At 52.9% G+C, this 12,541-nt stretch overlaps 1 protein-coding gene across 2 annotated transcripts in view; it reads right to left on the bottom strand.

The window, feature by feature from the left end:
• Rph3a (rabphilin 3A) overlaps positions 1–12,541 on the bottom strand; it is a 56,746-nt gene that overhangs the window by 2,151 nt on the left and 42,054 nt on the right. For both annotated transcript variants that reach the window (XM_004635935.1, XM_004635934.1), the window contains 7 exons: positions 11,958–12,037; positions 11,009–11,083; positions 9,170–9,279; positions 8,333–8,459; positions 6,607–6,663; positions 5,791–5,945; positions 2,833–2,914 (listed from right to left, as the gene is read on the bottom strand). In XM_004635935.1, the coding sequence (XP_004635992.1) occupies positions 2,833–2,914; positions 5,791–5,945; positions 6,607–6,663; positions 8,333–8,459; positions 9,170–9,279; positions 11,009–11,083; positions 11,958–12,037 (686 nt within the window). The remainder of the gene's footprint in view (positions 1–2,832; positions 2,915–5,790; positions 5,946–6,606; positions 6,664–8,332; positions 8,460–9,169; positions 9,280–11,008; positions 11,084–11,957; positions 12,038–12,541) is intronic.

The raw sequence follows: 12,541 nt of genomic DNA, 5'->3' as shown, positions 1-12,541 counted from the left end.
CATGTGGTGCTGGGGGATTGAACCGCGGTCCCTGATACTTTTGCTAAGCTTGTTCTAAGTAGGTGCTTTAGACCACTGAGCCATCTCTCCAGCCCTGTATTGCCATTTTAATGGCTAAATTTAATGACTGACTAAACCACAGGCTAAGCCAGGGATGGCAAACGCTCCAGACCTTTCAAAGATAGCAGGCAGCTGGCTGCGGCACGCATGTTATAGGTTTGTCACCACTGGCCTAAGCCCTCCACCTGCATGTTTAGGCTGTTTCCAATTTTTCGCTCTCACTGATGGCAGTATAAATGATATCCTCCCAGAGAAGTCGTTAGCAAGGCCCACAATCTATTTAGGATGATTTCTAGGAAGGGAACCTCTGAGTTTGGAACACTAAGGTAAGATGGAGAAGAGTGGGTATATGGTAAAGCCCCTTGTGAATGATAAGAAAATGGATCACACATCGATTGACACTGATGCAACAGGTCTGATGAGAACATATGATGAATGTTTAAATTTAGAAATGAGGACAGTAAAAGACACATGGCCATGAATCACCCTCAAAATGCTTCTACTCACTCCTGTCATCTTGCCACTTCCTGAAGCAGCTCTAGCAGTCCTCTTTCATAGGGGTCTTTGGTTGTACTATTGTGGCTGCCCTGATGTCTTGAATCAATTGGAAATGTCCACCTTTAGGGCCTTTAGGGCCGAGCCAGAGTTGCACGGTACCAGACCCGGTGGGTAGAGATCCACCGTCGCGCTTTCACAAGCCTGACTTGCTGTCCGGGTGGGGGTGGAGGGCACTTAGCAGTAGTAGTCACCATATTTTTGATCATACCTCATAAGGACACAGAAAACCACTCCAAGAACTGCTTCGGAAAATGGCAAGAACAATCGGAAAAAGTATTTTTGAAGCAAAGGGGCATGCTTTGAAGGGGTTTGTGGCAATGTGTACTTTACTATAATATTTTAAATGAAAACATTCACTGTGTGCTGTAACCACATATATATATATATATATATATATATATATATGTATGTATATATATCAGAAATGAATTATATTTTTGCTTTAGAAGAAAACCAGCAGGTGCTGGAGTGTCGAGGAAGAGAGGCTTTTGATTGAATGCTTGTACTTTGAATTTTAAAATATTTGACTGAATTACCTATTCTCCAAATAGTGGAGTTTTAAAGATTTTGTAGTTTTCGGAGGACTTCAGCACAGGTCCCCTCGGAGCTTGGGTGTGAGTGCTTTCTGCCCAGGAGCATGTTGTTTCCCTGCGTGCTCACCAACACAAATCAGCTACATTTCAAAACATTTTGGGGCCAGTACGTTATAAAATGTGGGGTTTGATGCTGGCATTTGGTTTTGAGATTATTTGTGCATGTGTGGTATTGAGAATCAGACCCAGGGCCTTCAGAGCTGTATCCCCAGCATTTATTATTTATTATTATTTTTATTTTGGCAGAACCGGGGATTGAATTCAGATCCTTGCACTTGCCAAGGAAGTGCTTATTCTACTGAGCCATCTCCCTGGCCCTATTTTTTTATTTAGAGACAGAATCTCATTAACTTGTCGAAGCTAGAACCTGGGATCCTCCTATTTTAGGGAGATGCTACTGAAGACCCTCCTGCCTCAGCCTCCCAGAGTGCAGAATGGATGTATTTTTTCCCTGAATGGTTATCTTATTTTGTGACTTGATCAGATTCCAGGGGAGGGCAGGGCAGTGGGAAACCGCTCGTTATTTGAAGTCCATGAGTCTGGTGGCCAGTGGAGGGGCCAAGCCAGCAGGCCAGGTATAACCCTGGGCTCCGCCACACAGCACAGCCCTGCCCTTAGCATCTGGGTGTTCTTTGCGAGAACAAAACAATAATAAAAATCTTGTGCTACAGATTCCTTCCCCACCCTGCGGTGTAGAACAACAGCCAGTGTTAGCTGGCTCTGACCCAACACGAATCTCGGGAATGGGGCCAGGGAGAGAGAAGGCAGGGCTGGCAGCGCTGGGCCAGCACAGAGCCGAGAACGCAGACTAATGCCCGCTCTGGGCATGGAGCGAGGCTAAGGGCTGGGTGCAGGCCCTGAGTTGGCATCTCCCAGGACCCTACTTAGCATTTCTTCTTTCTTTGCTTAATTTTCCAGGTGGTTCTGGACCCCTGGTGTCTGACAGGCCCGGCGGGTCATCGAGGTCGAGGGGCAGCCTGAGACAGGATGATGATGCACAGGGTCTTGGGACACTGGGGAAGCACACTGGCAGGAGGTAATGCTTTGTGTTTTGAGGGATGAGTAGGAGTTTGTTAGGGAGGGAAAGGAGAGTCTCAAGAGCCGCAGGAGGGGCCAGGGAGATGGCTCAGTGGAATAAGTGCTTCCCTGGCAAGCACAAGGGCCTGAGTTCAATCCCCGGTTCTGCCAAAAAAAAAAAAAAAAAAAAAAAAGCCGCAGGAACCAAGAGACCTGAGGGGAGCCTGAAAGGGCTTTGCTGTCCGTGCCCGGCAGCTTCAGAGGCCCTCAATGCCCCGGGCAGATGCGGGACAGGAAAGCACCAGCCCTACTTTATTTCCTCACCTTTGAATTCTATAGAGCATTTCTGTGGGAAAAGGCATCGGAACCAACTTAATTCAACCTCCCTCCAACCACAGCCTCCTTCTTGTGAATTCCGAGTTTTGGGGCTTTCATTGAGGCTTGATATCCTCTGGTGACAAGGAGCTCATTCCCTCTGCTTCATTCAAGCTGATCCATGCCTCAAAAGTCTTTTGGTGGGATGCACATGATTCTATGAGGAATCTGTTCCCCTCTTGCTCACAAGAACGATCATGGAGGGTGGCTGGGGGAGGGGCAGCCTTACCTCATTAAACTCAGGATTCAAGGTTTTCTTTTTAATTTGAGTCTTGTGTTTGGCTTTCTTTCCCATGTCCGGTTTCAGCCAGCTGCCAGGAGACACGAGAGCCTGTTACACACAGACTTTAATGAAGTGTGACAGCTCTGCCATGACCCCAAAGGCCACCCTCAGCCTCAGGGTGACAGCAGAGGAGCGATTCAGAAAGCGAAGCAACACTGCCAGTGACTAATGTGCATCCGGGCATGGACGGGTTGGTGCCAGCCTGGCACCAGGCACCTCGGGCAGGCTACTCCTTTTGCATATGCAGATGCTGAGGGGACAGAGGCAGCCCTTGGGTCACACAGCTGGGGATGACACCCGCTACGGTGATGGCGGTGGGTGCTCTAGCCCCTGCTTTGCCCTGAAGGACCGAACCATGGCTGGTGGTCACACTCAGGCAGAGGTCAAAATCCGCATTTAGCCTTCTGCCCTGGGTGGCTGGAGCCCTACCCCATCCAGCCAAATCTTCCGCCAGGTTCCCCCTCCATTCCTTTTCCATCAGCCTTTCTGTCTCTGGGCCTGCCTATATGCCATTTTCTTGCCCCCTAAATCTCTTTTCCCAGGCCTGGCACACAGCAGGTGCTCAATCGAAGTTTTATGGGTATAAACACTCTAGGGGCCAAGTGTGAAAGAGACAAAGGCCAGTTATCATAATGTCCGAAGGCTAATCTCTGCCTGTAACATTGCTATTTCTGATAAAGCAAATATTTCCTAGGTGAATGAGCAGAATGGGCTTAACCCTCCTCAGGGCTGGGACAGTGGGATGCTGACCCAGGCTGTGCCCTTTGGGCCACGTTCAACTTGAACATAAACTTCCCTCAAAGATCACAACCACGTCTTCCCCCTTCACTGAACTCTGTAACTTGTAGGAAGATGCACAAGGGAGGAGCTGAATGATATCGAGGGTAATTTCTGCATTAGGGAATCTTGATCTGCTCAGAAGTGGCCTGCTTTCTGTTGCCTTTCCCTGAGTGCAGCCACCGGGTAGCTATTGCGGGGTGACTGCGCCCCTCGGCCCCTTCTGGCAGGACTGGGTGGGAGGGTTATTTCAGGAGCCAGCCTGCATGTGGCTGAGGGCTCATAGCCTGTAGGGAGAGCAGGGCTGGGATCATTTTCTCTCTGGGGTCAGAGGAGGAAGCAAAACCAAATGACTCTGAGAAATCATACTCCTCCTTGACATGTATGTTGTTTAAAATCATAGAAACACCATTCATAGAAAATCCAGCCCACACTGGCCTTTTAGTAGCCCTGGGCTTAATGGAAGTTTTACTCCCTGTACGCAGCAGAGGTGAGGGTGGGGCGCCTCCCAGCCAGAGAACACTAAGAATTACTCTTTACCACGAGCCAGCAGAGCAATGGTATTACTGATAACCACAATGGTAGGTATTTACTGAACACCTACTATGCGCCAAAGCCAATGAAATGACACCTCTCAGAGATCTCCAGCTGCAGGGGCTGGACCAGAACGGAAAAGCTACCCGGCTGTGAGCTGACAATCATGCTTCCCTCAGCCAATCACAGGCCTGCGGGGCGGGGCAGTCCCTGGTGAGGTGGGTGGGCTCCTCCCACGCATGGCTCTGTGCTCAGGGGTTCCCCAGCACCTGACTGAAGCTTTCTGGAAGGATGTCCTGCTCCAACTTCCTCCCTACCCTGCTTCCTTGATAAATCAGAGCTTTGGCCCACACTGTTGTCCCCGGGGCCTCTGTGTCTTCCTGCCTCCCCCATGGGCACTTTCCCCAGCTAGTCATATCTCAGCCTTTCTTAATGTCTCCTCCTTGGAGCTCCTGAACTAATAGTGTGCAATGTTCCTCTCTCTACAGATGAGGCTGCTGAGGCCCAGAGAGGTTAAGCCATAAGCCCAGTGTCACACAGCTAGAGAATTCTGGAGACTATCAGAGCAGTCGGAATCCGGGTCCTTAACCATACCCAAGAAAGCATGCATTTTGCTGCCACAGGGCAAGGCAGCATTCTGCTCTGGTGCCCAACATTTTTGCACTGGGCGCGGTTCAATGTTTTTTTTTTTTTTTTTTTTTCCCAGAACCGGGGATTGAACTTAGGCCCTTGCGCTTGCCAGGGAAGCGCTTATTCCACTGAGCCACCTGCCCAGCCCCTCAATGGTTTTATGTAGGTTGGTCATCTCTAATCCAAAAATCCAAAATCATAAATGCTCCCAAATCACACACTTTTAGAAATCTGAACGCTGCACCCCTGACTTTATGTGATGGGGGGGGGGGCAGTCAAAACACAGATGCACTAAAAATACTGTACAAACTTATCTGCAGGCTGTGGCGGAAGGTGTGTATGTAACCTAAATGGATTTTGTGCCTAGACTTATGTTCCATCCCCACACATATCATTATGGAGATGCCAATAAATTCGAAATTCCAAGAAAGTACAAAAGCGGAGACACAGCTCACAGCATTTCGGGTATCTGAAAACGTTCACAGTGTATGAAGTCTCCTTTGAACCCTGCGCCCCCTCTTGGCGATAAAAGGAACTACAATCTCCACTTTGTGGGCGCTGGGCCCTGAGTGACAGCATGATTCATGAGCTTGGATCTGTCTTTTATCCCCCAGGATCGAGGGTCCTAGAATGACCCTCAGGTCTCAGGTCTATCTTTGGAGCATTTGCGGGGTTCTGAACTTCTCCAGGGAATGCAACTGACTTCTGAGGGTTCTAGAGGGCTGCCATGACCATGCCACTTGGCCCCAGGAGGGACAGAATCACAAAGCTTTGCCTGTGGCAGGTGCCACACCGCCAAACACCTAAGATGCCAGCCTCCCACTCTAGTACCCATGTCACTGAGACTCTAGGCAGGCTCATTCCCCTTCTGAGTCTCCGTGTGCTTGTACTTGGGGAAGCCCCCTGGCTCTCCAAGGACTGGAATCCTTATGGGCCCTTCGGGGTCCTGAGGCCTTGACTCACAGTTTGACGAAGGGGTCTGAGTAGCCATTGGCGTCCATGGCGGCCAGGTGCACGCAGCGGATGATGCCCACGATGAGGCCTCCTTGCTGAGTGCTGTACATCAGGGACACCAGGATCTTGCCACGCTCTTCTATGTCACCAATACGCTCCACTTGCTGCATTGGGGGAAAGGCACCAGGGGCTAGGAGGGCCGGGGCAGGGCTGGGACAGGCAGGCACTGGGGCCACTGTAGAGTGCAGCTCGGTGGTGCGGGTCAGCACCACGGACAGCGACACCGCCCAAGGAACCAAGGGGGTCCGCGGAGCCCTGACCCTGAGCATTCAGCAAGCTTGAACTCGAGTCCTGAGTGACCCTCATTCTGACCCGAGGCTGAGGCTTGACCCTGGCTCCAGCCAGATCTAGGACTGTGATCGCAGACTCCTGTGACCTAAGCAATCTTCTCAAAGGTACACAAGCTGGGTCCACGTGGGAGCCCAGCAGAAGACATGGAGATATTGTCCTTTGTCTGCCAGGTACCCAGCCTGAGGAGCCTTCCCATGTCCCCATGGTAGGAAGAGGGTGTCACTGCTCTCCTTTCATATGGACGCCAGCCGAACATCATGCTCAAAACCAAAAAATCCCTCAGGTATCCAGGGTGTCAGAGGCTGGCTGCCCCCTTGGAGGCTTTAGGTGTGGGGAGGACCCCGGGTCTCACTGGGGTGAAGGGCCACTCTCCTGCTGACTCCATAGGCAGGCAGGCATGCAGTCACAGGGTGAAAGGGATGGGGTCAGGCAGGAAGGGAAGAGAATGGGGCTCCGCTTCCCACCCCGGCTCACCTCCTCTTCGTAAAGGGCCATGCCGCGGGCTGAGCCAGTGGTCCCTGCACGCTTCATCTTGATGGGAGGAAACAGAATGAAGAGGACATTGTCCATGGGGTTCCTTGCTCCCTAGGAAGCCCCAAGTCCTCCGTTCTGTCAGCACCCAGAGCCATGAGGTGGGATTTCTGAGCCCCTGCAGCTCTTGAGCTCCCCCTCCCAGCTGCAGTGCATACGACACCAACCTGCAGCAGGTCAGGTGAGTGTGTTGCCACTCAGGACATGGGCTCCCTCCCCACACCCAGTCTGCAAACCAAGATGCTGAGGAGTAGAGTAGTGGGAAAGCAATCTCCTCAGCATCAGAGCACCCCACAGAGGAATCGGAAAGCTTGGGCTGAATGGCTCAGGGACTTGGGGTCTGCTCCCCTGGTGTTGCTTCCCCACCCTGTGGCCCCAACGCTGTGAAGAACAGTTTTTAAACCACGGGTTAAATTCAGCCTGCCTACTTTACAAATGAGGAAATCCAGAGTCCACAGAGGGGATAGCAGATCCTCAGTGGGGGTACAGCTGCTGACAGGAATATGAGGGCAAGGAACTGAAGAGGATCAACCTTGTCCTGGGCCACAGCAGCCCCCATCTATCCCACTGTCTCTGTGTCCCAGGCTGGCTGTGTCCATCCAGCAAGATGGGCAGAGCCTGGAGCTGATGGCCCAGGTGGGAGTCTGACCACTGTCCTGACCAATGGCGCTCAGGGAGCAGGGGGGGGAAGGAGGGGGTGGCACATCCAGCTGTACTCAGGGCAGCAAGGGATTTGTGAGGAACCCGGCAGGCAGCACCAACCTTCCCCATAGTTCCTCTTGTGGTATCTGCTTCCTGTGCTTGAGTTGTGAGATCAGAGCCTGACAACCAGCCAGTCCACCCTCTGCCAGCCACTTGGCCCCTGCCCAGGGCCCACACACCAAGAGCAGGCTGGGTCACCTCAGAAGAGGCCATTGATGCGTCCCCTTCCTCCCTAAGCGGGGGCCTCCAGAAGGTCCCTCCACACCCTTGGTTTGTCAATCTCTGGTGTTTGAATTCCCTGGTAGCGCCTGAGATGCAGCCCAGCAGGAGAACCTCAGCCCACTCCTGCTCTTCTTCTAAGGCCAAGGGCCACAGCCAAGGGTGACATCAGTTCTCAGGCATCACAAACAGCCACACTGGTGCACGAAAAGACCCTGCCATGCGGGTTGGATCTCATCCCAGTTTATAGAGGAGAAAACTGAGAGTTAAGGACCTATCACTAGGATTCAGTCTGCAGAGTCGGGATTTGAAGCCAGGGCCTCCGGCTGCAGAAGCACATTCTCAGCCACCAAGAGGATGTGGATGTCATGATTGACAGGTGGACCGATAGCATTATTTTCTATAATGATGGCTGTGTGTTTATGAATGCTCATTGCACAGCAGATTCTGTTTTCTAAACACAACCATCCCATGAGCAGGCACTATTGTGATACCCATTTTGTAGAAATATTTTCTCAAAAAACAGGCTCAGAGTAGTTCAGTCCCTTGGCTAAAGCCAAGGAGCAAGGAGTTGCAGGGCTGGCCTCTGGTCCCCACTGACACTGGAAAGTCAAAGGAGGAAGAGACAGCTTTGATCTCCTGAGCAGAAATCGTCACTGTCCTCGATGGCTGCCGCAGCCCTCTGTTTAAGAGCCTGTGGACCCATCCTCGCTGCAGACCCTGAAATCCGGTGGAGTGAGGTACTCACCGGAATCACCCGCTCCAGACAGATGTTGAAATTCTTCCTCTGGTTTGGTTTCAGTTTCTTAAGCGAGAATCTCGTTTCACCGATGAACTCATTGTGGCCAAATTTGTCCTCGTCACAGACAGAGATCCTGCCGGGGGGGATAGGGAGTATGGAGAGAAAGAGCAACAGGTACTGAACTCCTACGTGCCAGAGCTGTCGTCTGTGTCAACAAGGATTGTGGGCAGGGTCTAGGAGGGACACGGAGCCTAGTTAGGGACCGTGGGCCAGGGCCTCGCTCTTCTGCTTCGCTACAGTGTGACTCACCTGCCCCAAAGGGTAGACCTGGGCACTGGCTTGGAGCCAGCCTGGTGAGTTTGCGCATGTGCATACGTGGTTACTCACTGCGCATGTGCACACAGGAGTACTCAACCAGCTCGGGTCGGGAGGAGGGCGTTCTTGCCCAGAGGGGATGTGGGGGGTGAGGGTGGGATAGGGAGTGCTCAGGACCCTCCTCACTCACTAGCTGCACCCCCCAGGCAACCGCCGTCTTGACCTCTGGCTATATGGGGCCATTTGTCCTGTCTGACCTCCACTTTCACCTAAATTTGTGCCCCCTCCCTCCTTCTTTTACTGGAGATCCTTAGCCCTCATTGATTGATTGAGTGAGTGAGTGATTGCTTGACGGGTTGAGACACAGTCTTGCTAAGGTGCCTAGGCTGGGCTCAAACCTGTGACCCTCCTGCCTCAGTCTCCCAGAGTTCTGGGACTACGGATGCGTGCCACCATGCCTGGCTTTTGCACAGCTATTTCCAAGTGGGCAGGTCCCCTCCTGCTCCCTCTCTGCCGCGCTGCGGGCACCTGAGCGTCTTCCTCTGCATGTCCTCGTCCGTGATGCCGTGGTATACGAGGGTCTCATTCCAGATGGGGTTCCGGGTGTTGCGCAGAGTCTTTGTCCGGAGCTTGTTGGACTAGAGCCGAGAGAGTGTCAGACAGACTCAACTCCCCTGAGCCGCCCACAGCCCCATCCTCTGAGTGGCTTTAGGGTGGGTAGTGGCTTCCCCTGAAGGAGTGTCCAGGGCGAATCATCCCCAAGTGCATGTTCTGGGGGCTGGGATCTCCAGGGCAATGGCCACAGACAGGTGGCTCAATGGCTGGCGCTCACCCCTGCTGGAGTGCCCCACCAGCATAAAGAAGCAGAGATACCTTCCCTGGAGACACCCCTGGCATGCATCTATGGGCCAGGGAGGTAGAAATGAGTCTCCCATTCCTACGGAGCGTTCTTGGGGTGTTCCCTCTGCTATGCCAAATAGTGACACCTGAAATAGCTTAGAGAGGAGCAAATTTTTCATTTTACTTTGAAAGGAAAGGCTAGAAGCGCAACTGTATCCAGAACAAGTAGCCTGGTTACAAATCTAAATCATACCAACATCTAAATGGCTCCTGTTGGATTCTTTTTTTTTTTTTTTTTTTTTTTAATTTTAGGGAAGGGTCTACAGGGTGTCCAGGGTCCCACTACTAGATCAGACGCATAGTGATCCACCTGTTTACAGCCTCCCAAGAGCTGGGATTACAAATGCGCGCCACCACGCCCAGTCTCAGTCGCCCTCTCAGTGCACCCTGGGGGCGGGGCCAGCACGGCAGGCCTGAGGATCGAACCCTGCTCCTGTGCCTGCTTGTAGGCACTTTAATCTGCTGAACTATTTGGCCGGCCCTCCTGTTGGATTCTTTGGTCAGACAGATTTCAGTTTAAGAGTGCACAAGGAGAGTATTCTGTTTTGTTTCATTTTCCACTCTCTGCGCTGAGCTTCACTTTCAGCTCTTTTTTATTTTTTCTTTCTTTCTGTTTTTCAGGACAGAGTCTTGCTAGATTGCTCAGACTGGTCTCAAACTTGTCAGTCTCCTGCCTCAGGCTCAAAGAATGCTGGGATTACTAGTGTTCGCTGCCACACCTGGCTAAAGAGAGGGTCACGATGCAAAGCATGTGTTGCTGGGGAAGTGGCAGTGCAGGAGCAAACAGTTCACAAGCTGGCCATAGCCGGTTGAAGGACAATTTTTGATCCAAATAAACTAAGACTGGGAGAAAGTGTGTGGACATGTGTGTTCATGTGTGTGCATGCATGCACGTGTGTGCATGCATATGTGTGTGTGCATCCATGCATGTGTGTGGATGCATGTGTATGATTGCATGAGAGTATGTGTGTGTGTGTCTGTGCACACACATGTGTCCTTGGTTTCATGAAGCATCTGACACTTGCAGAGGCCCTTCCAGGCATTTCCCAGGCCTGTCGGCCAATGTGCTGTCCCTTTGTTAATTAACATGGCAAGGCACCCAGGAGGACGCCCTTCATGTCCAGCCCTGCACCGGTGTCAGCCCCGGAGCCCCAAGTGCTCCAACGTGAGCTATGAGGAGGGCCTGGTGTCAGGTGACTGGGGGAGGAGTGGGGTGCACAGGGAGCCCCACAGGTCTGGGAACAACTCAGGGCCCAGCCCGGCTTCAGCCTCCCTTCCAGCCCTTGCAGCACTGTGGCCCCAGGTTCAAGCTGGAGGGAGGAGCAGAACCCCTGACCACCTCGGTCTCAGCCACATGGGGGCTTTGCTGACAAGGCAGGGCGGGGACATGGGCCAGGTGGGCTCTTTTAGGCTAGGGCTGAGAGCCCAGGTGTGGGCCAGGCTTGCTGAGCTGCCACCAGATGGTACCTTACTGGCTCCCGGCAGGAGGTGCAGTTTGACATAGGGATCGGCCAGGCCGTTGGAGTCCATGGGCTTCAGTCCCTGCAAGAGAAGCCAGCCGGGGCATGAGGCAAGGACACAGCCCCAGTGTCTGTCCCACCTGGCTGTTCTCTCTGTGTGCCTCTTCTTAGGAAACAGTGCTGGGGAGAGTACTAGGCTCAGGGAGTCAGGACCTAGAGATGTATTGTTTCCAAGTGAGCTGTGTGACTTAGGAAAGTATCTTAACCTCTCTGAGCTTCAAGAATCACTGGTGAAATGGTAATGAGAACATGGAGTGGCAGGCTGAAATGCAGTTCTGCCAGGATACAGTGAGCACCCAGCTAAAGCTAGAGTAGTCTGCTAGGGTGGGTGCAGCATAGAAAGGTGGACGAACCAGTAGGTTTGTCTGCTACAGAAGGAGAGATCGGGGAAGGAGGAGACTCCTGAGTTCTGGCCCTGACCACACACTCACTCCTGAGACCTCAGCCTCCCATTCCCCGCCTGTACAAAAGGTCCATGAAAATCTCCTGGGTTTCAGTGAAGAGGAATCACGGTGCTGCAGGAGCTGACATCATGGTGTTATTTGCAGGGCGGGTGCTGAATACACCACAGCACACATGGGCAGTGCCTGGTACACAGCAGGAGCCCAATCAGTGCGCACGGCCGAAGTGGTGTGGGAGGGAAGACAGGCTGTCTGGGGGTATGGAATGGAAGGGAAACCCTTACTTAGCTCAGCAGGAAGCCGGCCTGGGCAGAGCTGAGGTCTGGCTGCCAGGAGGTGGCCACGGATAAGCGCAACCCTCTGGAACTGTCCCTGGAGGAGGCGGGGACATCCACTATGTCTGTGACCCCCCTGTTCCCATCACCATGGCTGTCATGGATAGGCAGCAGCAGGATGCAGCCCTGGAGCTGTCCTCGCCTGAGCATCCTCACCCACCTTAGCCTTTAGGATGGTGCACTGCAGGGAGCTGTTGTCCTGGTCGTAGAGAAGGCTGAATTCCAGGGCACCCAGGGTGGCTGAAGGGGTAAGACAGGAACCGGGAGGACAACTGGTCAGTCATTCAACACACTCTTATGAGGTGCCCAGTGCAGGCCAGGCATGGAGACTACAGAAGACAAGAAGCCTCGAGCCCAGTCCAGCCCCCCCATCCCGGCATTCTCCTCCCTTAGCACCTCTGTGCATGCACGCATGAGCAGTTGTTCAGCTACACACTTGCTGCGTGAATGGCTTCCCATCTGGCTGCAGAGGCCCAAGTAGGCAAGGCTCAGGACTGTGTTGCTGCCTCTGTCCCCGCTGTGCCCAGTCAGGGCACCCTTAGATGCCTCCTTACTTCCTGCAGGGACAAACGCTCTCCCTCTACACCCTCACATAGCTAACAGCGCCTTCCTCTCCACATCTCTGCCTAGATATCACCTGCTCGCAAAACCCTTCCCGTCGCTGCATCCAGTGCAGCTGCCCCCAGGTCACTCAGCACAGTGCCTCTCTTTTAGGAGCTCCTGTCTTGATTGGAAGTGGATTTA

Source organism: Octodon degus, unplaced genomic scaffold, assembly GCF_000260255.1.
Source record: "Octodon degus isolate 3935 unplaced genomic scaffold, OctDeg1.0 scaffold00076, whole genome shotgun sequence".
Taxonomy (NCBI): domain Eukaryota; kingdom Metazoa; phylum Chordata; class Mammalia; order Rodentia; family Octodontidae; genus Octodon; species Octodon degus.
The sequence above is the reverse complement of the archived record's forward strand: the minus strand, read 5'-3'. Positions and strand labels throughout refer to the sequence as shown.